The sequence below is a fragment of the Lagenorhynchus albirostris genome, chromosome 5 (genome assembly GCF_949774975.1).
Source record: "Lagenorhynchus albirostris chromosome 5, mLagAlb1.1, whole genome shotgun sequence".
In the NCBI taxonomy this organism is placed as follows: Eukaryota; Metazoa; Chordata; class Mammalia; order Artiodactyla; family Delphinidae; genus Lagenorhynchus; species Lagenorhynchus albirostris.
In genome coordinates this window covers 28,104,677-28,132,247 of record NC_083099.1, presented here as the reverse complement: position 1 = coordinate 28,132,247, position 27,571 = coordinate 28,104,677, and the positions used below count along the sequence as shown (strand labels likewise).

Sequence of the window (27,571 nt, the reverse complement as noted above, 5' to 3'; positions counted from 1 at the left end):
TCTTCCCTGACTTCTCCCACAAACACAACTCACCTATCTGGAAGCACTTAGGACATTTGCTGCAGTTCACAGTTAGAGCATTGTGGCATATTCCACCTTGATTTATTTGGGCGGGGGTGGAGTGGGAGCTGTACACAAATTTGTCCTCTGATCCATTTCAATAGTCCCTTTTCTTATTTTTAAACTGTAGCTGGGGAAATACTTCTCACCTAAGCATTGAATTAGCTTGTTACTCCACCTCTGACTGACACCTAGGAACATTTTGTGGGAGAGCAGGCCAATGACTTTCCCTCATTAGCTTTTTGTTGTTTTTTTAAGTATGCATCTGGACTGTTCTCAATTTCCTTAATTATCTAGCTTATCCTTCATTTGAAGCTTCTTTAGTTTTTGTACGTTGTCAACCCATGTAGTGTACAGTTGAAATTTTTGGGGTTTTTTTTTCACTCCCTCAGTAAATAATATTTCCTATTTTACTTTATTCAAAAACTTCTTGAAGAGTATTCCCTACTTCTAGTGGGCATTTGCTTTAGCCCTAGTCTCATTGGGGGCTTTTTTTTTTTTTTTAAGGTTTTCACAGTCCCAAAGTTTGGTCTTTCAGTTCTTCAGTTCTGGAGCCTTGGGAAAACAGACCTTTGGATAAATGATTTAAACTGTCTAAACTCACTGATTATAATAATTTCAAGTGAAGCCTGTACCTTTCAAAGTTCTACCTAGGGCACCACTTTTTGAAATACAAAGTGCAAGTGGAACAGGAATTAATCATCAGAAATTATCTTGAAAATAATTGGTTCCTTTAATAGGCTACTATTTTGCACAACACCCAGTGCACAGTTGAGCTCAGCTATGCCTTCAGGAAGCTCACCATCTGAATGACTCCATAACCTGAGAAACAATTCTCACCAGAGGCAGATCAAATGGTTTTAAAGAATTTCCATTCAAGGCCCTTTATACCTTCTCCTCTCTGAAAGATCTCATTCATTTTTATAACCTTAACTGTAATCAACTCACACATCTACATTGGCAGCCTTGACTGTTCTCCATCTAGTCTCACGTCTTCAGTTGTGTGGATGTTACCCATCACTTTCCAACAAAGCACATTCCTTCTCCTAAGAGAACTTAGTCCTGACTTCTCATTTCTGTTAATGGTATTATCTTTCATGGATCACCCACTGTTAAACCACTTGACTCATCATTGACTCTTCCCCCTTTCATGCCCCTATAGCTAATCAGTTCTTAAGTTCTGTTGGCTCTTCATTCTCAGTGTTTCTCACATCTGTCTTTTCCCATGACCACCCTCTCATTCCGGAACTTATCATTTTGTGCCTGCATTACCACAGTTCCTTGCAGTTATTTTTACTGCCTCTAGTGTCTTATCCTCTTAGTTGAATTCAGTTCTCTGCATTTATTTCCCTATACAGCACATCGGATGCACCAGTTCCCTGTTTCAATTCTTCAGTGGGTTCCTGTTGCTGAAAGGCTGATGTTCATATTCAGCTTTGGATATAAGATGCTTTATCCTCTGCATGAACCTCCTATCCCATATAAACTGGCTTTCTCAAGTTGAAGTGATCTTGGGTTCTTACAAAACCCAGTAACTCTTGTTGTCTGCCTGCTCATTTGCACATATGAATTAGAGCTTTGTATAGGTTTATTCATGTAACATATTTTGAGCTTCTGTCATTTGCCAGGCATGGCATTGGGTTTGGGAATACAGTGGTGAGCTACCTAGACTGTCTTTGCCTTCTTGGAGATTAGCCTAATGGAGAAAATAGACATCAAAATGTCACACAGTTTTTTGTGAATGGTGATTAGTGTTATGAATGAAAAATATAGGGTGCTGTACAAGCATGTAATAGGGGAACGTGTTCTAATATGGAGAGCAAAGAGAGCTAGGGAAGGTTTCCCTAAAGAAGTGACAATGAGCTAGAGTTCAAGGACAAGTAAGAACTAACTAGAAAAACAGAAGAACATTCCAGGCAAAGGAAACTGCTTTTGCAGTGGCCCTGAGGCTTTTAATAATTAGTCTGTTTTATCTTCTTAGAGAGTAAATTAATTCAGAGGTAAGTGCTTGACCTTTTCTTCTTCTTAACCCAACTACTTTTTATAGCACTATGTCTTTCATATATTAGATTCTCAATAAATATTTGATTGAACTATTTATTTGGAGGAGTTGGACAAAATCTCCAGGTGTCTTTCTAGGCTACACCATGATCCCCCCATCCCTGTAATGCATTTAGCATTACAACAACACTGTTTTCAACAAATTTATAAATTTTCCCATGTTTCCCAAACTTTTGGGTGATTTTACATTGATTGCATTTTTTTAAACGTTTTATTTTGAGATAATGACAGATTCACAGAAAGTTGCAAAGATAGTACAGAGAGATCCCTCTGTATACTGTACCCAGTTCCCGTGTTTGGTCACATTTTATATAACTATAGTACAATATCAAAACCACAAAACTGATATTGGTATAAATATGTATACAGTTCTGTAATACCATAGTCAAGATCTCCCTCATGCTACTTCTTTATAGTCACACCTGCCTACTGCCCCACATGCACTATCTCTAACCCCTGGTGACAACTAATCTCTTCTCCATTTCCATGATTTTGTCATTTTCTATAATGTTGCATAAATGGAGTCATACAGCGTGTGATCTTTTGAGATTGGCTTTTCTTGCTCAGTGTAATGCCCTGGAGATCCATTCAAGCTGTTGTATGTATCAGTAGTTTCTTCCTTTTTACTGCTGAGTAGTATCCTGTGGAATGGATATATAATATGGATGTTTGAAAGATAGTTTGCTTAACTGTTCACCTGTTAGAAATTTTGGGCATTTCCAGTTTTTGGCTGTTATAACCTGCTATGAACAAACATGTACAGGCTTTTGTGTGGACATAACTTTTTGTATCTCTGAGATAAATGCCCAATAGTGCAATTGCTAGGTTGTATGGTAAATGTATGTTTAATTCTTAAAGAAACTGACAAACTTTTCCAAAGTGGCTGTACCATTTTACATTCCCACCAGTTATGTTTGAGAGATTCAGTTTCTTTGCATGCTCACCAGCAATTTGGTATGTCATTATTTTTTATTTTAGCTGTTCTAATAGATATATAGTGATATCTCATCATGGTCTCAATTTACATTTCTGTAATGATTAGTAATGTCAAAAATATTTTCATTACTTACTTGCCATCCATATTTTATTGAAATATGAATAAAATATTCTATTGAAATATGAATAAAATATTTTAGTGAAATATGAATAAAATATTATAGTGAAATATTTTTTCACGTCCTTTTGCCCACTTTCTAGTTCGATTTTTTTTTTTACGCGGGCCTCTCACTGTTGTGGCCTCTCCCGTTGCAGAGCACAGGCTCAGCGGCCATGGCTCACGGGCCCAGCCACTCCGCGGCATGTGGGATCTTCCTGGACCGGGGCACGTACCCGTGTCCCCTGCATCGGCAGGCAGACTCTCAACCACTGTGCCACCTGGGAAGCCCTGTTTGTTTTTTTACTGTAGAATTTTGAAGTCTCTTTATATATTCTAGATGTGAGTCATTGGTCAGATGGGTGCTTTGCAAATATTTTCTCCCCGTCTGTAGCTTATCTTTTCATCCCCTTAAACATAGGTTAAAAAATGAACTTTGATCTTAATTTCACACCTTGTACAAAAATTAATTCAAAGTGGATCGTAGATTTAATTGTAAAATATAAAACTTTTAGAATAAACAAAATTTGCAGAACCTTGGGCTTGGTAAAGAATTCTTAGACATAACACCAGAAGTATGACCTATTTTTAAAAAAAATTGGTATCAGACTTGAGATGAAAATTTATGCCTTTTGAAAGACCCTGTTAAGAGGATGATTACAGTTTACTTTGGTCAGTTTGTAGTGATTTGAGAGAGACAAGATAATAAAATGCCTTTGAATCATACTGTAGGCTGGCACAGACAGCTAAGGCCTTTGTTACATTTATTTCCCAGTGCCATTATGCCTATTTGATGAGCAGTTATTTGCACTGTGTAGGGTATTCCAAGTCTGGATATTCCTTGATTATGTTCTGTTCTTGATGATTATAAGCATTTGTTGGTCTTCAGGTGCACAGTGATTTGCTCTCTTACATGGACAACTGACAAGAGCTAAAAAAATTTTTTTCTGTGAGGTTAAGCTCAACTATCTTATAAGTATGAATTTGCCCTCTCTTGGTTTTTAGTAGTAAATGCAAAGTAAAATCTTGTAAGCACATTTTAAAGTTTCCCGTTTGTTTTCTCTACAAAACACCAGCAAGCACAGGATATGTCAGGAGGTGGTCCTAAAAGAAAACCAGTATGAACTTCCTAATCTTTAATGACAATGTGGGAAGAATGGGAGATGCTCATCGTATGTTTCTGGACATCTTCTATCTTTTTAAGGAATGATTGCCACCTGAATTCAGACAGCGAATGCTCAGGAAGTCTTTTAAGCTTTACCAAGAGTTAGGTAAGGTCTTCAGTTTCACTTGGATATTTATATCTAGCCTTCTTGTCTCCTCCCATCCTCATCAAGAATTTTAAAGTAGTACCAGGAGCCAGGAATTTCAGTTACTCTGACTTGTATCTTTTTGATTTCTGATTTGGCCGTTGTTTTGCAGTGTAATATGTTATGTTGGCTTCTAGGTAAAGATATGGATTTATTGACAAAGGATGATTTCTGTTATCTTCTGGAAATTGGAGAGCAGCTGCCTTCCCTGAGCTGTAGTGCTATGATCCTTAGGACTGTTTAGCTAGGAATGAAAAGTATTCCAAATAAGAGCTGTTTTGCAGAAACAGCCCCCACTTGTCACCTTGGTAGAAGAAAACTGTTTTGATCTCATTTCATAAACTCAGAAGAATAAAGAGTTAGCTACATTCTCTGGCATATTCATAAAACAGTTATTGGGGGAGGGGGAATGATGAGATGGTGTTATGCTTTCTATTAAAAATGAAAAGTTATGGTCCAGTGGGAAGAGTTTCCAGCCTATAGAATCTATTAATATTTGGAGATCTTTACCACCTGCAAAATGATTAGAGAACACATGATTCTTTTGTTTCTGGAGTGTTTTAAGAATTTATTAAGCTTTCAAAAAGTTGTAAGATGTGACTGATTGGATGAGGGGAATGAGGAAAAGGAAAGAGTCATAATCATGATCAGGCATGATTGACAAGATTTTTAGTTTTATATCTAGGTGGTATCCTCTACTGAGATGGTGAGGATTAGGAGCTGAACATGTTAGAAGAGTAAGGAGGAAGAATGAGTTTCATTTTGGACATGCTGAGTTTGAAGTGTTTTATGGGAATTCATTTAGAGGTGTCCAGTAGGCAGCTGGATATTCTGGAATGTTTTCCACACCACCAAGCAATTCTCTGGTTCTCTATGGATACTAGCTGGGTGTCCTACAATTTAACTCAATTCTGACACTATTTACTTGGAGATAGTGTTAGATTCCACAGGTTAAGTCCTGCAAGACTGCCCCCACCTCAGACAGCAGTTGCAAGTCCAGGTTGTTCTCCTGTCCTCTGACTGACCAGTTATAAATCAGGGGTTCCCACTGCTCCCTCCTCAAATTCAGTCATTTGTCAGAATGGTTCACAAAGCTCAGCAAAACATTTATCTTATAAAAGATTCAGATGAACAGCCAGGTGAAGAGGTACATAGGGCAAGATCCAGAAAGGTCCCAAGTGCAGGAACTTCTGTCCATGTGGAACTGGGGTGCACCACCCTCCTGGCAGGTGGATCCATTCACTTACCTGGAAACTTAATCATGTTTTATTCAGAGTTTTTATAGAGCGTTAATCTCCAGCCTCCCACTCTTCCACTTCCCAGAGGTTGGTGGATGGGACTGAAAGTTCCAGCCCTCTAATCACTTCGTCTTTTGGGTAACCAGTCCCATCTTGAGGCTATCTAGGGGCCCCAGCCTAATCGTTCATTAGCAAAACTCTTGAAAGATGTTCCTTATGAATAAGTAAAGACATTGATGTCACCCAGGAAATTTCAAGGTTTCAGGACCTCTGTGCCAGGAACTGGGAGAAAGACCAAATACATTTATTAAACCACAGATATAGAAGTCTAGTGCTTAAACCTGGGGAGATGATTATTATTGGTAGTCATCAACACATTGACCGAGTTCTTAACGTTTTAAGGGTAAGAGGCTCAACACCATCTTCCCCAGAAAAACATGCATCTGCCTAAAGAATCACATAATTTCAAGGGGCTCATAGATTCCCTGAAACCCACACATAAATCTTGAGTTAACAGTTCCTATTCTTTATTCATTCCAAAGTCAGTCACAAAAGCATAGAGCAAAATTTAAAACTCATTTTCAATCATTTTGGAATGGTAAAAATTGTAACAACAAGGTTTTAAAGCTCACGTAAGGTATCATATGGGGGATTTGGCTCTGAAGAACTGTAATCTTTTTCCCAGATTATGCCAGTGATCTTCCCCAAGGTGTACTGTTTGTACAGAAAGGGCTTTGTGTAGCAGATGGTATAGCAGGCCTGGGAGGCAGAGCTAGATGAGAGATCTAAGCCAGGACAAAGTAAGGCACTGTGGATCTGGGCATAGGCAAAGTGGAATAGACAGAAATTGCAAGTGGCCCGTGATACTGGCATAATAGTCACAGGCCACAATGTGGGTGATGGGTCAGGCAGATCCTGAGTGGTACTGTGGTCGGAAAGCTAATGCACCAATTGCTGGAAGTGACGGGCTGAGTATGAGTCAAGCACCATGGATAGCTCTGAGGCAAGGGTGTTTACTGCCTCTAAGAATCTGCAGCAAATAAAGCCTTTTGGAAAAAAAAAAAATCAGAAGGCAGCTAGCTTGTCTGGACTGTACCACCTCTGAGGTGTACCATGAAAGATGGTACCCTGGATCTCAAAGTCATTACATGATTGCAGTCTTGAAGAATAATTTAAACTATTCTTATGGTCAAGGACAACATCACCCGTGCCTGAATGGCCTCACTCTGTTATGTCAGGATTAAGAAGTAGGCATTTGAATGCATCCTAGTGGATTTCCTGGGCTATCTTATCATTTTGGAAGGCATCTAAATGAACCTTTGCCAACCCAGAGAATACCTCAAGCTTTATAAAACTCCTCACAATCCTTGTCACTCTAATGTCCCATATTAGGTTCTTGCTCCCTTGGACTCCCAGATTCTGCTGTTTTGCACCATAAATCCTTACATGGTCCACTTACTCTGTCCAGAGGGATCTCTTCTTGGTCCTCAGTCTTCAGACATTCTTGTCTACATTGAAGAGTAAATGAATAGAATTTAATAGTGAGAAAGAAATCGTCTAGACCCAAATAGCTCTTTGTGATTTGTACCATACTTTAAAGGGATAAACATTGCAGTACCTGATTAGAAAGAAGCATGAATGCTAAATTGCTTCCAGTTCTTGAGACCACCTAAGCATCTTTATAGCATGTTGATACGATATACAAGGGCTATAATAATATTTTATTACATTAAAAACTCACTACTGTGCTCTGGCTTTCCTATTATGAAAAAAAAATCCCCCTTTGGGTAAGTAAAGTTATGGAATCTTTGCCTGAAAGAAGCCTGCAGATAATCTTTAGTTTGTCCTTGTCTGTTTTTTATTGATGAAAACTGAGAACCAGAGACTGACCTGTCCACTGTCATATACTATTGTCTATGAAGTGTTGTAGTCAGATTTCCAAACACATAGAGGAAAAATTTGTGTGCACAGCCTTACATTTTAGAATTTTATTTTCAAACTTTATATGACTACTGATTTATTAGCTCTTTATTTTAAAATAAGTTCTCTTAACATGTGAAATCTGATTTTCAGTCTTAATTACTTATTGAGAGGTCAGGGCTGCTTCTTATCCAAGTAGATTAAGTTTAAAATTATATATTTCAGTATTTTCATAATTGTGTTTATGAGATTGAAACATTATATTCTAGGAATTTTGGTTGTCATAAGTATGTTACATTCTGCACTGATGGGACCCAGCCAAACTGAAGTGCCATTTTATAAACTTCCCAAAGTTGCTAGAGACTGCAGAAAAGCAGGGCTTTGGTGAATTTTGGGAGGAAGGATGCTGCAAACCTCTAGGATCACCTAAGAATGAATCCCATAATAATAAAAAAAAATGTAAAGATAAAAATAGTTTAGGGCTTCCCTGGTGGCGCACTGGTTGAGAGTCCACCTGCCGATGCAGGGGACATGGGTTCGTGCCCCGGTCTGGGAAGATCCCACATGCCGCGGAGCAGCTGGGCCCGTGAGCCATGGCCGCTGAGCCTGCGCGTCTGGAGCCTGTGCTGCGCAACGGGAGAGGCCACGGCAGTGAGAGGCCCGTGTACCGCAAAAAAAAAAAAAAAAAAAAGTTTAAAAAATACTATGTGATGGGTCTGCAAAAATTGAATGAGAATCTGATTGAATCCTAATGGGGCCAGAAGTTTACTAGAATACAAAAAAGTAAAAGAAAGGAAAAATCAAAATATCCACAAAATTTGGGGTTTACTTAGGCATTTTCTTCTAATTTTTCTTCCTTTTGGAGGCAAGTAGGAATTTTTTAATACATAGGGAGGGCATGATAGCCATCTGCAAGGAAAAGGTCAGTCTTTGTTATATTATCCTTTTTTGTATTGTTCCAGAGGGAGGTAGGGTTTTTTTCCCCTCAAAGTTAGGAAAAAATTCTCTAGTTCCTGGACTTCAAATTGAATAATTGTGAATCTGTGAGTGATCTAAGCAGTACAGTTACTTGGCATTTCAGAAAATTGTCAAAGTGACAGTAGGAAGCATTTGTTTGGACTGAGAGTTGGAGGCATCAGAAAATCAAATTTTCGTTTCAAAATGTTTGGGATGGAGAAGAGGTTCTGGAGCTCCCAGCTGACTGGAATGTTAAGAGCTGTTTCAGTTAGTGGTTCTCAACTCTGCTAGACTCCACATCCCCTTCTTAAAACGTATTTTGAAGCACCTCCTTGGCTCTCCTGGAGTGAAATTCATAGATAACTGCTCTTACATGTAAATTTTTAAGAGTTGGCATAATGCCTCAGCTGTGTTAAGGGAGAAAGAGCAGGAAACTAATTTATATTATTTAAATGAGTAAATACTCAGGTACTAGAAAGAAGTAATAAAATAGTGATATATTTACAAATAAGGGTAGTTTAACTGTAAATATGACTGCTATAAGACAGTGATATAGGTATGATGTGATGGCTACTTAAATACAATAAGTGATACTGTTTTTGATGTGATTTTTTTGAAGTGAACAACTTTTGATAAAGTTCCTAACAACACAAAGTACACCCTTTCTTGTATTCATATGGGAGTTGCATTCTTGGAAAATGGTATAGTAAAATGATGCGAAACACATTTTTTGTTTATATGTAAAATGGAGTTAGATTCTAGGCTCAGGCAATTAAAGTTTATTTTCCTACATGACTGCATAGTGGAAAGTCTTTTCGAGTATGGGCCTGTTGTCCCACTCACTGCAGGACATCTAGCATCCTTAGCCCTTGCCCACTAGATATCAGTAGCACCTATTGCCATTTTGACAACCCAAAATCACTTCCATAGATTTAAAGAATATATCTTAGGCAGTAGTGTCCCTGTTTAGAACTACTGTTTAGAACTACTGAGATGCTGAGTGTATGGTGGTCTCTGGGGGGGGATGTATTAGTACACTTCCCTCTTTCTCTCCTGCACTTCTCCCTCCCCGCAGCTTGTGCAGTGTATAGTAAAAGGAGATGGAAATAAAATGTGCTATTAAACATTTCCCCCCATAGCATGTATAGCCCTATAATATTCTATATCGTTTATTTATTATGTTTATTGCTTTTTATCTTTCTCCCCTTGCTGAAATGTAAGCCCTGCAAAGTTGGGCTTTTTTTGGTTCTTGCCTAGAACAGTGCCTGCATAGCTGTCTAAATATTTGTTGACTGAATTAAAGAGTACAACTTTAGCTTTGTTTTGTATTCCCAAGTGTATACTGTATCACTATAATACTAAATTGCGTTTCTCAAACACACCACATTGCTTCAGAACTCTTTTGCGTGTGCTGTGCTCTCTGCCTAGAGTCCTTATCTTTTTTTCCTCCCCATTTCACCTAGCAAAATACTACTGGTTTTTCAGATTAATCATCCTTGCTGCTTAGATACCACCTCCCATTCCACCCCTAACTTCAGTTAATTGTATCTTCAGCTTTCTTTTTATCTTGTGTTCACTTTTATGGTTACACTTATCCTGTGTTAGAAGTGACAACTGTAACTTACTTACCTATCTGTTTCCTTTCTGTGCTGTGAATGAGTTGAGGGTAAGGGACTCTATCTTAACTCTGTTACCAGCACCTAGTAAATTAAATATATTCACGTGTTGAATTTCAGCATGAAATAGGTTTTAAACTGAAGCTTTATAGAGCTCAAACATTCTGTTTTTTGGGTTGTGCTCCTTTCATCTCTTCCCTAAACCAGGATTTTCCCTGACAATGCTGAATGATCAACATTATGAACAATTTTATCTTGAAGTTCCTAGTAGTTTGTGGAATAATTGACACATGAAATTTTGATTAATATGGCAACAACTAGTTTAAACATTCATTTCTCAGGGGTCAGAATTCCCCAGTGAGATTTGTAATATTCCAATTTCTAAAGAACATGTGAATTAAATGAGAAAATAGATATGAAAATACTTTGTAAACTGTAACATACTAAACAAGTGTCAGGTATTATAAAAATATTTGTATTCTGTCTACCTTTTCTTTCTGATTTGGTGTATGGGTACGAGAACACTATAAATTGATTATTCCTTGCGACTTCCCTGGCAGTACAGTGGTTAAGACTCTGCGCTTCCACTGCAGAGGGCGCAGGTTCGATCCCTGGTCAGGGAACCAAGATACCTCATGCCAAGATGCAGCCAAAAAAAAAAAAAAAAAAATTACTCCTTGAACTATATATTGGTATTCGTAGCTGTGATTTTATATTGTCTGAGTCCATGGTTATACCTACAGTTATAATGCAAGTTAGTAATAAAAAGTGCACTAAGGATTACCTTACATATTTTTAACAGTTATTTTAAATCTCAAGTAATGAAAGTTTAGATTTCTAAGGTCAGCATTCAAATGCATATTTATTTCTTGCTAAGTACTTAGCTTGGTCTGAGAAAAAAGCTGCTATCGGGTGAGGAAAGGTATGTCTGAATAATTAGGCTTTAATCATGAATATGACTATAAATAACTGAGAAGAGCATTAGTACATTTGTTAAGGCAATTATATTTTTTATACAAAAATAGACTTTTCCTGAAATCCGTGTTTATATGGTTCATTTACAGTTTATAGGGGTTTTTCTTGTGTGTTATCTCATTTGATCCACACTCTGAGCTATGTGGTAACGTTACCATTTTATACTTGAAGAAACAGTCTCAAAATATTATTTTTGCCCTATGTCACAAAGCTACCAAGTGGTAGAACTAGGTTTCAAACCCATCTTCTGATCCCAAGTCATATATTCTTCTACCATTCAATGCCTGAATATGGTAGGATTAAAGAACATACTATTTTAATGAAATACACATAGAGCAAGATTTTAATGAAATAAAATAGTTTGATATTTTCTTATTTACACTTAAACCCTCACTCTTCATTGTCTAATAAACCCATTGTTTCACTTCAGGTTTTAGAACTTCAGTTGAACGAATTTACTTCTTCTATTCTTTGTGTTAAATCCCATTCGTGGCAAGTCTGGGACTTAATAATTTGGCATTCAGAACCTTTCCCTAAGAATTTTTTTCAAAAGGCAGGGTTTTAATTTACCCCAATCATGCGTAGTTTATTCAGAAGGGCAATTAGAGATTGTTCTGGTTTGCCTTTTCAGTATGTCTGCCAGTTTTCTGAGCTATCTCTAATTTATTAGAGATAAATTTTGTGCCACTAAAGAGGAATAAAAGGTAGGGCGAGCATATAAGCCCGGTTTGTCTCCAACACTCTTCATTTATGTGTTATTCTGTGACAAGTATTAGTAGTGCCCTCTTTCAGTCTTAAAATTATCCTGGTTTGGATGATAAATTTGAAGGTAGATTCATTGTCTGTTTATTGTTATGTAACAGATTACTTAGCTGCTTAAAACAACATTTATTATCTCACAGTTTCTGTAGGTCAGGAATTCAGATGTGGCTTAGCTAATGCCTCTGCCCCAGAGTTCCTTGTGAGGTTGCAGTCAGGGTGTCAACAGGAGCCACGTTTCAAGGCTCAGTTGAGGGAGAATCCATTTCCAAGCTCACTCACAGGATTATTGGCAGGATTTAGTTCCATGTGGGCTGTTGAAACGAGGGCCTCAATCCCTTGCTGGCTCTTGGCCAGGGGCTCCCCTTAGTTCCATGCCATGTGGGGCTCTCCATAGGGCAACTTACAACATGGAAGCTGGCTTTTGACTGAGGGAGGGAGGGAGAGACAGACAGACAGACACAGACATGGACACAGAGAGAGGGAGAGCTCTGCAGTGACATCCTATCACCTCCACTGCTTTCTGCTTGCTAGAATCAAGTCACTACAACCAGTCTTCACTCAAGGGGAAACATCACAAATGGTCACCCTACTAAAAGGGAAATTGCTTCCACATTAATAGTTCTCCACAGTGGAACGCAACTCATTACCTGTTTCTGTTTTCCTTCAAGAAGAAATTTGCTACAAGCTTCTCTTCCTTCTTTAATGTTTAGTACCTGTTCGTACATATGTACATTCAGCTCTACTAAATTCTAAATACTAAGTCACAAATTTGATGTATACAGACTTTCTGCTTGAAAGGATTCATGTACATTTTTACATAATATAATTTGGAGGGGTGCTATTAAGCGTAAAAATGTAACAGTTTTTAATCTATACGTTTGTGGTGGCTTCTGCAGCTTTGAATGGGTACAGTAAGTTTAGAGCTAGGTTTCGAGGGCTTTCTAGGTCATTTGTTTGAAGCCTTGTGCCAAAAGGCAGAGGTCATAGTGTGACCCTGGCTAGCACTACTCTCCTTCATGGGCACAGACTGTACCCTGAGCTTTAGCTGGCTGCTTGGCACATTCACTGGATCGGTTGGGAGGATGGAGGATCACTGTGTGTACAAGCCCTTCCAGCTACCGGAAGCTACAGAGTAATTTAAAAGGGTATTATTGTAATATTCCATTGTATATATGTGCCACATACAATGGAATATTACTCAGCCATAAAAAGAAACGAAATTGAGCTATTTGTAATGAGGTGGATAGACCTAGAGTCTGTCATACAGAGTGAAATAAGTCAGAAAGAGAAAGACAAATACTGTATGCTAACACATATATATGGAATTTAAGAAAAAAAATGTCATGAAGAACCTAGGGATAAGACAGGAATAAAGACACAGACCTACTAGAGAATGGACTTGAGGATATGGGGAGGGGGAAGGGTAAGCTGTGACAAAGTGAGAGAGGCATGGACATATATATACTACCAAACGTAGGGTAGATAGCTAGTGGGAAGCAGCCGAATAGCACAGGGAGATCAGCTTGGTACTTTGTGACCGCCTGGAGGGGTGGGATAGGGAGGGTGGGAGGGAGGGAGACGCAAGAGGGAAGAGGTATGGGAACATATGTATATGTATAACTGATTCACTTTGTTATAAAGCAGAAACTAACACACCATTGTAAAGCAATTATACTCCAATAAAGATGTAAAAAAAAATCTTAAAAAAAAGAATAAATGAAAATATTTTCATCAAAAAAAAAAGAATAAAAAATAAATAAAAGGGCATTAGTGTTTTGAAGTGAGCATGAAGCCACGTCTTGAAAGAACAGATCATCAGACACTCTTTTAACCTTTTGGCCTCTGTGGGCAGGAGGGAGGAAGAAACTCCAGTGTTTGTCCTATTTCAGGGGTAAATTAGTGCCTAGATCAAACTGTCCCTCCCCAACATTCAGGATTAAGCTCTTTATCTCTGTTTACATTAACTACCACAGGAAGCCCAGGACTCTAGGGTCCTTCCTCATGCGCATGTGTCTCTGTCCATTTACTTTTCTATCCAGATCCCTTGCCTCTCTCCCGCTTCTTTCACTGAGTTTCTGTTATCCTCACCCTCTTGTCTGAACATTTCCTTCATCTTTTTGTTTAGACTGAAACCAGGCTTTTCACCTCTTGACACCCTTTTCCTCAGCTTTCTCCTGCAGTCTTCTCAGCTGTTGGCTCTTTTTCTTCCCATATCCCTCATATCTCTAGGCCTAGAAGTGGAGACAGAGAATTGCTCCTCATTGCTCTTTTCAGACCCCTCTCTTCCCTTTTCTCTAAACATTCCAGCTCTGAATCTCATCAGACTCTACCTTGTAGTCATCTATAGATCCCCTGGATCATTCCCCCTCATTTCTTTAAGATTTTAGCTCCTAGCTCATGTTCACTTTTTCTAGCACTATTTCTGTGATAATTTATGGAAATTTCATTACCTATGTAGACAATTTTTCTAAAACTCTAGACTTGCCCAATGATCATATCCTCTGTGTTCCCTTGAGGTGTTTGTCCACATGGTTATTTCCTAGACCTTGACGTTACCAATAACTAAAACCCCTTCATAATCTCTTCAGTTTTACAAATTCTGGTCACCACCTTCTGTCCTCCCAAACCACTCCTTCTACCCGAACCTACAAGCCTTCGTCAATCCCCCTGTTACCTGCATTCCATTAATCCTACCGCTTTTTCATTGGTCTTCAATAGGCCTGTCATTATAATCTCAACTTTGCATATACCCTCAACTCAGCTGACCCATTCCTTTGGCTTTGTCATCCTTGCCTGGTGAAATTCCAGCTCTGGTTAAATCTAACTCTATTATTCATGTCTACTTCTGTATATTTTAATGTAGCTGGAGAAAAACACAGCCATGCTGACTGGTCTCATTTTAAATTCATAATCATGAACCTCAAGAAGGTTAGTGCTGCCTGGCAGTCCTGGTATATTTTCTGGCCCATGCTGTGTTTTATTCCTTCTGTTCTTCAGTCTTGCACCCAACCCCACAATTTTAACTTTCAGAAAATAGAGATAATCAGAGAGAATGTCCACAAGCTCTCAGCACCGTATCCACCTAATTTATTGCCTCTGACTGTTGTACTTTACATGTTCTACTTAGTAAATCCACTTCCCTCTCAATTATTATGAACGTTGTTCCAGAAGTTCTCCCCCTACCCCAGTGCAGCATGTTTTTCTTTATCAAAACAAAACAAAAATTTCCGTCGATCAATAAGTATGCTTTAATTTATTCCGGCTTTAAAAAAAAAAAAAAGCTCTCCTGACTTCGCTTGTCCCTCTAGCTCTTACTCTCTTTCTTTACTCCCCTTTACAGTGAAACTCCTTGAAAGAGCTGTCTGTGTGTACTTTCTCTAATTCCTCTTTTCCCATTCTCTCTTAAACCCTTGCCAAGCAGGCTTTGACCCCACCACTCTGCCCACACTGTTGTCAAGATCACTGATGACCTCCATGTTCCTAAGTCTAATGGTCAGGTCTTAGTTATTATCTTATGCTACACATCCGTAGCATTTGGCATATTTGATTACTCCCTCCTTGAAACCTTACCCTATCTGGCTTCTCAGATTTCCTCCCACCATACTGGCTGCTTGTTCAGATGCTCCAGAGTTTAGTCTTCAGGCCTTGCCTTATCATGGTTATTCCCTAAGTGAACTTATCCTGTGTATAATCTGTCAACTCCCTAATTTGTATCTCCCACCCACAACTCTCTCCTAAACTCTAGACATATTCAACTGCTAACTTGACATTCTCACTTGGGTGGCTAATAAAATTCTCAGTCTTAACATGTCCAAAACTGAACTTTTGATCTTCTCGCTCAAACCTGCATCTCCCACAGTCTTCCTCATCTCATTAACTGACAATTCAGTCTGACTTTCTAGGTGCTCAGGCAAAAACTTTAAGTGTAATCCTTGGCTCCTCTGTTCTTTCACACTCCACATCTACTCTGACAGCATATCCAGTTTGATAGTCATTTCAGCTTTAACATTTATCAGGAATCTGAGTGACTCTTACTACCTCCAGAACTCTTGCCCTAGTCCAGGCTTCCATCATCTCTCTGAAGTGACAGCATTTCTAATTATTGAATAGCCTCCTCCCTAGTCTCCCTGCTTTGTTCCCTAGCCCCCTCCACACATTTGTCTGTTTCTAAAGTTGCAACCAGAGCAGTCCTTTTAAAACAAGTCAGTTCATGTCTCTACTTTCTCAAAACTCTCTAATGGCTTCCCAACTCACACCATAAAAATAAAAATCCTTACAATGACCAACAAGGGTCTATACCAGTGTTGTCCAGTGGAAAAATAATGCCAACCACATATGTAATTAAAAATTTTCCAGCAACCATGCTATACAAGTAAAAAGAAAACATGAAATTAATTTCAATATATCTAATTTAAACCAGTATATCCAAATATTATTTCAACATGTAATCAGTGTAATAAATTATCAATGAAATTGTTTTACTTTTTTATATCAAGTCTTCAAAAATCTGATGTGTATTTTACACAATTTTGATACCAAATTTTGGTTGGAAATACTTGATTTGTATTTTGATTGGAAATACTTGATCAGTATTTAGGTTTCATGAAATTTACAGTTGAAAGTAAATTTACATACTTAAATAATTCACAACATTCTTAGAAGTTTTCTAATAACAGAATCCAGTATTGGTTTTTAAATTTTAATTTTAATTAAAGTTTAAAAATTTTAAATTCAGTTTCTAGGCACATTTCAGATGCCCAACAGCCATATGAGACTAGTGGCTATCATATTGGACACCGCAGCTCTTTACCATCTGGCCACTCTTCTCTGACCTCATCTCCTACTGTTTTCTCCTTTGCTCATTCTGCTCCAGCTGTAATGACCTCCTGTTCTTTGATCCCAGCAGACACTTAACATTTCAGAGCCTTTGCATTTGTTGTTCTCTTTGCTTAAAAAGCTTTGCTCCCAGGTAGCTGCATGACTTACTCCTTGACCTTTTTCAGGTCTTTGCTCAAGTGTCACCTTTTAAAGAAATTATCTCTGACCAACTTATTTAATATCTGCACCAATTGCCTTCTCTCTCAAAGTCTTGTATTTCAGGCTGCCTTTTGAAAGACGAGAGAAGAGGGCTGAAAGGGGAGAGACTGATCTACAAAGGAAAGCAGTGAAATATGAGAAGTGTCCTATACAAACAACTAAGTAAATTTGTTAAGCAAAAACATAAGAGTAAAATCAGATTGAACAAGTGACTATATCCTCTCAGCTTGCTGCTACCTAGGCAGCTCAGAGGATCATTTTTTGTACATAGGACTGACCCCTTTATAGATGTAAGCTCCTTAAGTGCACTGTTCTGCCTTCACATCCTCTTGTATTTTCTTTGGCACCTAGCATAGAACTTTGACCAAAAGGCAATCTGAACACTTCAATTATTGGCTGCCCATTGATTAGCCTTTTGTGTTTTATATTCTGTGGTTGCCTTTCTACCTTCCTCCCTTCTTTTTCAGTGCCAGCAACTGTTATACTTGCTGATGGTATTTGTGTGTTGGCTTCACATGCCTTATGGCTGTGGTTGTGACCCTGATTCTTTCCTTGTCTGTTCTCATGCACTCTTATTCATTTTCCAAAACCAACTCCTCTAAGAAATCTTCACTATGTATTCTTCTGTTTTATATTCTAGTAGGGAATATAAACATGTAAACACAGTTACAATAGAATATGAATTCTTGAGGGGAGGGACCATGCCTTACTTTTTTTTTGGCCTTTAATGCCTTCCTCAGTGCCTTGCGTATAGTAGGTACGCAGTGCTTGTTAAATTGAATGAACCAGGCATAGAGCAATAGAGTTGCTATTAATGGGAGAAATTTATGTTGTTTAAAATAAGGTCTTAAACCCAAGTACCTTTTTAAAAACCACATTGAGAGGCAAGAGATGTAGAGCTGTGGGAGAGTGTGTGGAGAGAAACAGTAAAATCAAAATCTTTCCTTACATAGGAGGGAGTCTAAGAGTCTGAAGTTCTCAGAACTTACCATGTTGGAAAGTCAGGAAAGCACATGTGCTCAAATGGAGTGAGAAGACATATCTGTTTGTATTATAGGAATACTGTTTTCTGTTTTACCCTGGATTTTGCTCTTTTGTATATTGTTTCTTGATATATTTGTACAGTTGTTTGCATCCCTACTTAACATTTGACAGTCTGACATCTGGGTAAAGATCAGCCCTCATTTGTTAACCAGGGGATTGAGAGAGATAATTAAGAGTCCTTCTAACTCTGTGATTCTGTTATTTTGAGGAAACCAGACCCCGTTAGCAAGTACTTAATGGTACCCTATTAGGCACAAGAATTTTCATCAGTTTGGCTTATTTGCTGCCAGTTTGTTCTTTATAAATGGAGTATGTATTAAAAGTGGGTACTTGAGTTGCCTACAAGGGTATTTTGGTTGCAAGCTCATAATGTGAAAATACACTTTGATTTTGGATTAGCTATATTGTCAGGAAATTTGAGTTTATAGAATTTTTTCCAGAGTTATTTTTGGAGATTCAGAATTTTAAGCTGGCACTGTGTCTTAGCAGTTAACTCTTTTCTGATCAGGGGTTCTGGGTAAACTGGAAAAGTATTTCTTCCTCTCTATAATAATTTATTGCTAATGGGTCATAGTACATGAGCAGCATATTCCAGCAGGCATCAGGAAGAAACAGCAAGGGACAAAAATTCTTTTTTTCTGGTTCTTAAACATGTTCTTTGTTTTAAATAATGTTAAGTATTGAAAATTAAATATAAAAAATAAGTATGCCCCCCAAATAAGTATTACAAGAAATAACATAATAGTGCAAACCCCAAAATACAAATAAAAGGAGGTAAGTGTCTCCCCTGCTCTTCATATTCTAGCTCTCCCTCGTCTGCCCAGCTTTAGCCAGTTCAGACTGGGTAGCTCTTTTGGACCTGATAAATCATCCTAATTCTTAATTTTTTTTCCCTCACAGAAAGTGTGACAACTCCTTTATATTCGTTTTTATTTTTTGCATATGTCTGCTTCCTAGCAGTATAGCTCTCCTCTGCATCACTCTGAGAGTCTTCCTCTTGCACCAAGACTGCCCTTCATAAACTGTTCATGAAGTCCTTACCCTTTTTTCCTTGCTGAGAATCAGATTTTCCCTCCCTTTAGTGGGTATAAACAGAAGCAACATTCCCATGTTTTTTTCGTGTGTAGGTGACATCCAACAGTTAATTAAGAAACTTAGCTTGCTTCTCAATACTTAACGCCCAGTTCTTCCATCGGCAGAGCTTGCAGGGCTCACTGCAAAGGTCCCACTGTCTAGTTATGTTTTTAGTGAGAACCGGGTATCTCTTTCTTCCCCATCTTATGTTTTATCTTGTCACAAGATTTTCTCAGATAGATTTAATATAATAAGTATTTATAAAAATTCTAATGCTTCTACCGTAAGTTAGATTATATAGCTGTTTGATGTTATGGGTGATACTGTGAATTTGTGATTTGCACGGCTTCAGATGTCATAATTTTTCCCCCCACTTTCTAGGAAGTAACAGCTAGCAGTCGCCACTATGTTGACAGGCTATTTGACCCTGATCCCCAGAAAGTTCTACAAGGTGTCATGTAAGTAGTATGTATTTAAGAGTCTATCAAAAAGTCTTGTTTGTTTCATGTTTGAATCTGTCAAGTATTATAATTCTGAAAATGCAGGGTTGTAACTTTTTTCTTCTGTTTTTGAAAGACCCCTTGACATTCATGACTTTAATATGGTACTATAAAGAATCGTCCGTTGGATAGTTAACTGACATGGTTAGCTTCATTTTTTGTAGAATACTTGTTTTACATTTTAAAAAATGTTTACTTTGGAGAATGCTTTTTTTTTACTTTTTTTTTTTTTACTTTGGAGAATCCAGCAAAAGCAAGAGAGTAAAACTGATTATCTTTGATAATCGGAAAGGGGGTGGGAGAATAGGTCACCAGGGTTTTGGGCTTCTTGTTTTGCTTTGTTTTTGGTTAACTCATTGACTGTCTTTAAGGTTTGAATTTCCTAGTGATGTTCTAAATACAAGAATTTAGAAAGCAGTCATTAGAAAATTTAAACTTTTTTTCCCACATTTTAAATAAACTCTTGATAACCTAAATGCCCTTCTTTTCTCCACAATTGCCTCATGTTTAATGAGAGGAAATATTTTTAAGCAACATACCTGAGGTGATTATTCTTAAAAAAAAAAAAAAGTGGGACTAGTGCAATAAGATTGCAAATGATTGAAAGATGAATTCTCTCTCCTAAGAGCAGATTTTCATGCTCTTATCACATTACTTGTAAGAAAGAAGGTCTAGCCTAAGGCGACTGACTCATAGGGTTGGGAAACACGGAGCACCCACAGGGCTGAGCTGTGTCCTGGGGAAGGAGGACCCAAAAAAGGTCAGGATGAGATACATTTGGGATAGCAGTGAGGGCACAAATGAGTCCCTTTCTTCTTAACCCTGTTAGTGTTACCAGCAAGATAACATCTTTAGTTTAACTCTTGCTCAACCATGGCAAGGCTAGGATGCGTCCCACTTCCAAAAAAAAAAAGCTCTATAGCAGGGACGTCTTGAGAGTGTGTATTTGTAAAGTAGAGGCAAGATAAGTAAGGCTGCTTGACTCTTCAAATTGAGCTAGAAGGGAAGGTGAGGAGCTGGATGGAGATCCACCTGGGAAACTCGACACCTTCTCTTCACATCTTCTCAGTTTACAGAAACAGGAGATGATATTTCTTGTTTTCTCATTATGTTAACTTTGCCTTTGTCCCCTTAACTGGGAGACTAATGATTTAATCAGCGCCTTTAAGTCTAGTTTGATTAATACCAGGAAAAGTGGTATTAAATCTGTCTCTTAAATAAATCAGTTTGGGTTGTACCTACACACACAAATTAGTGGAAGAGATAGGTTTAATTTGACATTCTTTCTTAGACAGGCAGACACTCCCCCACACAAAGCTAGACACAGCTTTGTATATTGCTAATCCTAGATATCACTTAAGATTCCTCAATAAATAGTTCCGCTGGAAATATCAGACTCATTAAGTATTCAGTAAATGATACAAGATGATGTTATTGTTGTTGTTTTCATTATTACTGCTTCTGTGGCAGTTTAGGAGAAAAGCTAAATTTCTCAGTCAAGGATTCTGCGTGAAAGACTTGTATCTTGAGTCATATCTGATGTGAGTAGCTGATTCAAGTGTTGTCACTGTTAGAAATTTCTCATTTACCAAAAAACACTGTAGCTTTTTTAAAGGTGATTAAATATCAAATAAGGCATAAAAAACACTGGGAAGGGTTTCCCTGGTGGCGCAGCGGTTGAGAATCCGCCTGCCGATGCAGGGGACACGGGTTCGTGCCCCAGTCCGGGAAGATCCCACATACCGCGGTCCGGGAAGATCCCACATGCCGCGGAGCGGCTGGGCCCGTGAGCCATGGCCGTTGAGCCTGCGCGTCCGGAGCCTGTGCTCCGCAATGGGAGAGGCCACAACAGTGAGAGGCCCGCTACTGCAAAAAAAAAAAAAAAAAAAACCACTGGGAAGAGTGTATTATTTCAAACTAGCTATGGTATAGTTTGATAGACTTAGTGCCTCTTAAAAAATTATCAAGTCTAAGACACTTAGCTGTCAGCTAAGAAGATAAGAAAGGTTTGTGTGGAGGGATAGTGGAGTGGAAAGAGCATGGGCTTTCAAGTTGGACAACGGTAGGTTGGATACCTGGTTCTGATACTTCCTAGTAGAGTCCTTTCCTAGTACAGTGCTTGGGCAGGTTATTTGATTTCTTTGAGCGTCAACTTTATCATCTGTAAAGAGAGAGTAATACTGCCCATCTTGCCAAGTGGTTAAGAATTAAGACAAATATAACATTCAGTGCCTGGTATGTTGTGGATACCCACAAATTGGTACTTAAATGGTTACTAGTTATTGATCCTAATTTAAAACAACTTCAAAAATAAGGTGATTCTTTTCAAAGAAGAGAAAGAAAAACTAAAAAAATGTCAGAGATAAAACAGTTCCCACCGAAGGAGAAGAAGAGGGAGAGGAGCTAGAATTCTTGATTCAGACAAGAAACTCTGAGTGATAACACGTTCCAGTAAATGTGATTGCTACTTAAAATACTAAAATCTATTTAGAGTTTGAAACGGACAGATCACCCAAAATCTTTTCACTTTATGGCCTTCTGGGGGCGTGTGTAGTATGATTTGATAAAGCTTTCTTTACCGCAGAGAGAAAAAATTATCCTTTCTGACTTAATTCTTTCCTGAATTTTGTTACTGTCTGAAGATTAATTGTACGTAGTCAATTGAATGAAAAATGAGTTAAATTTTTAACATTTACTTTTAAGTAACCTTGTCTAATACAAGAATAATACAATATTGATAGAGGAAAAGGGGGAGCCAAAATGATGTTTAGGAAAAGAGAATTGACCAATTCTTTCCTTTTATTTAATACACATTACACAGCCACCGTTGAGTCAGTCATACAGAGACCATTACTAGACCAAAAGAGGCAGGTAGAAGGAAGGTGGCCACAGAGTGTAAACAACCAAAGGTAGCCTTCTGGTTTTAGGGAAGGAAAAGACAGAGGCTGAAGTAACCAGCTTTGAATCCAAAATATCCAATTCGAAGGACATAAAAAAGAATTGATGACTAGCTTTAGCTATGAGACAACCAGAGCTCTATCGTTTTTCTAGCAATATTAGTCTGATTTTTCACTAGCAGGAAAAACAAAATCGGAGAAATTAAAGATGAATAATAACTTTTCATCAAGGCCTCTAACTAATCTACTCAGCTGAGTTAGAGCCATAGACCTATGCATAAATATAGGGAACTTCTTTGTAGATAACCCATGTTGTGAAGGACTGTTTTACCTAGTCAGTGAGTATGCCTTTGAAGAATACTATTAAACATCAGAACTGCTTAAGTTTAATTGTTAAAGAATGAGGAGTTATCCTAGAGACAACTTTTTTGTTTATAGTACAATATTTAGCATAAATTTGAATGGTCCTATTATACTAAAGGTTTGAAAACAGAATTAGGTCCTGAAAAGCAAGGTTTCAGATGTGTAACTGAATAGTTAATGGAGTAAGATAGGAGTCAGATATGAGCAGAGAGAACAGGGCAATCAGCTGTGTAGGTCATAAACTACAGCCTTTGCAACTACAACAGAGAGTAGGTACATCAGATAAACTATACCGTATTGCAAATTTTCAGCTTCCTCTAGTGTGGTGATCTGCGTGTGACTTTAAAAAAACAATTACAGGATGTTTTTGGTGAAGTTACCCTGGCATTAGCTCAACCATGTTAAATTTCATAGTTGCAGAAGAATAACTGTTGAAATGTTTTTGTAGACCTTGAGTTAAAGCTGCTTAAATATTGTGCTTTTTTTAACATACCTAAATTAGAGCACCTGAATCTGGTTTTGACGTTAGTGATTCTCCGTGAAAAAAATAAACAGATATCCCCCTGTGGCCTTACGTTGATATTCCCCTATGTTGAAAGGCAAAAGATGATACAAGCAAATGTGGCTGGCTTTGTAGTTTCAAAGTTGAATCAAACTAGAAAACTAGATTGGCTCTTTCTGGTAAACTAAGGCAGGCAGTTGTGGATACTGTAGAATTGTGTGGTTTTCACCAAGTATCAATTTTTAAGAAGTGTCTTCTGAAGTATTTTAATATACTGATGAAATAAGTTCATTTTGGTAATGGTTTTGGTACTTCATTCTCTGGTTCCAAGCAAATATGTACCTCTGGTTTCAGTAGAATATAGGCACTTTCCATTTTCTTGCATGTCCTAAAGATATGAGCTCCCATAAAATGAAGCCTCTGGCTTTTGGAAATTTTAAATTAAGGATAAGTTTTAGGCTAATTCAAAAGAAATGTCCTGTTAGTTACTTTCAGAAGTGTTACAGGTAAACATAAGTGAAGATGACCTTAATACCAAATGAAATGGAGTGATTCTGAGAGTTACTTGTTTAAAACTTTGTATTCTGAGACAGGTTAGTCTGGTTAAAAGGGTAGCAAGATTTTCCAGAAATTGTTAGATCAGATTGACATAGTTTTGTGTACAGATATATAAGCTGTTTATATATGTATGTGATACTAACTTTGAACATCAAAAATAGCTGAATATTTGTATGCATATCTGTATATATATCTTTTCATATTTATAAGCCACTTAACTGTATGCTTCCATATTCATAATGTTCTGACACATTTCTGATGTTCTTTGGAATGATTACATATATTAAAAATATTAATGTACTGTAAAAATATTTTACATTTATTAGTGCAGTTATTACATTGCACTTTTCATTTTTGGAGAATGTAAGGTGATTTGTAATCAGCTGATAACTCTGATAAAACAGAGTTAAGTACAACTCCTAAACTAGTGTTTATAAAAATCGGAACTATATCTGACGCTACCCTACATTCCAGAAATCTACACCTCAGGGTAATTTGTTGATAAGAATGAACTAAATTACTGTCAATTCTCAGTTCTGTTCAATTTATACATATAGTAGGTGCACAATAATTGCCTAAGTTGACTTGAAATGAAGTTCACTGTAAATCTCTCAAGTACCTGCTGAATCAAAGCCTTATGTTAAAAGTAACTTTAGTTTGAATAATAGATCATCATTATCTACTTCTTTTAAAATTGGCAATTCACATATGATGATGGTGATTTTGATTGGAATATGAGTAATCTCATTCCTTAACCATGCTGGATATTAGAAACTTATTGTACTTGGATGTTTGGATGTTACATTTTCCAAAAAGAACATCATAATAATTATTATTACAGGGTCAGAGCAGTGATTAAGTTTGTAATTTTCCAAGTCCAAATAATTTTGTTAAGTTGTTTACCCTGTTGCCTTATTATAGCTACCCACAAATACGTATTTCTTCCTTATGTCTTATGAAAAGTGAGTTTTCATAAGTAGGTCAGACGTTAGACTGTACTTTTCCATATCTACTGTACTCTTTGGCTACTTCATGCTAATTAGACCAAGAATGAATGTGTAGTATTCCAAATAAGAGCTGCTTCAGGTAAGTGAAGAGTCATACTGGTTCAAAATGAAAATGACATCATTGATCTTTAGCTTCTGGCCCCAGCCTTCAATGACTTTAAAGATAATTTTCTATTTTTAGATGATAATTAGGTTTTCAGTTAAAATTTATGGTGTCTTGACTGTTTAGGAATAATATGCTCATACCTGATTGACTTAGACTTTGTTTCTCCAACAGGTCTAGGTTCCAATTATTTTTTTTTTTACTTTTCCTACTATTTTAATGACAAAGTGTGGTGTTTACTTTCTCTCTTGGTTTTGATCACAAATCATAATACTCTGATTTAGACATATGCTGTAGTAGGCACTGCACATCTCGTTTTTATATTCAAGACCTTTTTCTCTACCACACTAAAAATTAAACTCCTTCAGAGCAAAGAAAGGAAGTAGAAAGGTTAACCTCCATGTAAAAGTGGGTGCATTTTGAGTCCATTTATTACTGGGCAAATTTAAGGTTCTAGCTAGATTTTAGCCGAAAATGTCCTCTGCCAAATGCATTTTTGTAACATCTTAATATCGACTCCTCTATTCCCATCCTCAAGGAGTAGACTATCCCCAAGGCTTACATTTTAGCTTTTCTACCCAGATACTCGTATCTCATCTCAAAGATAATTCAGTATGTATAAATTCAAGATAGATCCTTGTCTTGCTAAGGGATTTATTCTCCAAACTTCCTAGTGTTCTCTGCACCCAGGCACCCAGACTTGAAGTAGTCACTCAAGACATGTCACATATCACATTTCCTGTACCTGTCAAACCTATCAAATCATCTTGTTAACTGCTTCCTTAAAATGTCCTCTCTATTAATGGTTCCTATGCTGCTACTTAGTCTCATATAACCAGATACCTGGATGGATTGAGTAGTTTTTTAAACAAACATTTATTGAGTGCCTATCAGGTGCTAGGTAGGCATTGTGCTAGTATGGGAGTATATAAGAGTGAATAATTAGTCACTGCTCTGGGAGATCCAAAAGTCGAATGCAGGAGTCAGATAACTAAAGAGACAGTTCACTGTAGTTTGATTAGTGAATACTGTGATAATGATAAGCACAGAGGGTCTTGGGACCACAGAGGAAGGGCATCAGCCGTTTAGTTGCCTCTCGACTCTAGAATTATCTGTATTCCAGTCCATTCCACATTTAGCTTATCTTCCATTGTCATTGCTTCCTTCATGTCCTTTTTCTGATCAAAAACATGATTTCTCCTTAATCCATCCCCCTTTAGTTTGTCTCTTCTCCCTTTCACTTTTCTAACTTTGTTCCATGCTTAATGTTCCACCTTAAAAGGAACCTTCTTTTCAATCTTGGCTTCTGGTACTGCCCCAGAAGTATGCCATATTCATTTCCAGTATGGTTCCTTTTGCCCTCCTCATCCACTTATTCAAATCCTAGCCATTTTCTAAGGTCCATCTTAGTTCCTACCATTGCTTCAAAACCTGTGAAGCTTGTCTTATCATCTACTTTTCTCAGCCCTATAAGCACACTATTTATAATATACACTGCCTTACATTGTTAGTGTTATTTTTGTCATCTCAAAAAGATTGTAAACTCTTCAGATCAGACATCTCATTATGTGATGCTTTTGTATCCTTCATAGAGCCTAGCACAGTGCTGAGCTCAAAAAGTAATTGTTGAATTTCAGTAGTATGTTAGTAGGGCATTCCACCCCCTCCAATATTAAGGATTGATGGACATGAGATTGAGATTCTTTGATCTACTGGGAAAAGGATGTCTTTGCCTAAAAGATATGCTTTTATTTTGCATAAAAATGTAAATTGAAAGACAGGAGGAAAAAGGAAATTCATTTACTAAATTCTTTTGTCTTTTCTCTGAATGCCTGATATCACTGGAGGTAATGGAAAAAACACTTGGCATGAGGGACATGGGTTGAGACTGGCTCTGTCATTTATTGTGGAGCTCTGAGAAGAGCCCAAACCCAAGTCTTAGCTTCCTCATCTGTAAAATGGGGTTAATATTACTCAAGATTGTGGTGAAGATTAAATAATGGGTATGGAATGCTTTGTGAACTTCAAAGCAATGTGTAAACCCTGCCTAGTTTTGTTGTGCTCCCATCTTGATAGTTGTGAGTTTGTATTTTACAAAAATACGGATTTCTATATGGTATGTTTTGTGATCCATTGATAGTAACTTCTCTGATATTTCCAGGTCAGACTGGTTTCTTGCCTCTGAAGAGGAGACAGACTTCTTTCCTAAAAAAGTAATGAGTATGTTATGATACAGGCCACTAGGAGGGATACCTAACCCAGACTTGGGAGTTGTCAGGGCATGCTTCCTGGAGGATGACACTGACATAGAAGCTCGGACCTGAAAGATGAGTAAAATTGGCCAGGGAATGATATAAGGGAGGGAATAATAAGGAAATGAAAGAGAGAGAAAATAGCTACACTCTGGGAACTGAAAGAAGCTTCATTTGGCTGGCTCTGAAATTGAATCTTACCCTGTACTTAGATCTGCTAAAAATGAGTATATGTATTCATT

General features: G+C 37.6%; 1 protein-coding gene and 1 long non-coding RNA gene across 5 annotated transcripts in view; one reads left to right on the top strand and one right to left on the bottom strand.

Annotated features, from left to right (window-relative positions):
- The window catches only part of ARMC8 (armadillo repeat containing 8), a 105,699-nt gene that overhangs the window by 1,349 nt on the left and 76,779 nt on the right, over positions 1 to 27,571 (top strand). For all 4 annotated transcript variants that reach the window (XM_060149766.1, XM_060149767.1, XM_060149765.1 and 1 more), the window contains exon 2: positions 19,529 to 19,605. In XM_060149766.1, coding sequence (XP_060005749.1) covers positions 19,529 to 19,605 — 77 coding nt within the window. The remainder of the gene's footprint in view (positions 1 to 19,528; positions 19,606 to 27,571) is intronic.
- LOC132520912 (uncharacterized) overlaps positions 5,397 to 27,571 on the bottom strand; it is a 36,636-nt gene continuing 14,461 nt past the window's right edge. Inside the window, exons 2-3 of the long non-coding RNA XR_009540655.1 lie at positions 7,222 to 7,270; positions 5,397 to 6,044 (exon numbers count right to left, since the gene is read on the bottom strand). This is a non-coding gene — a long non-coding RNA (uncharacterized LOC132520912). The remainder of the gene's footprint in view (positions 6,045 to 7,221; positions 7,271 to 27,571) is intronic.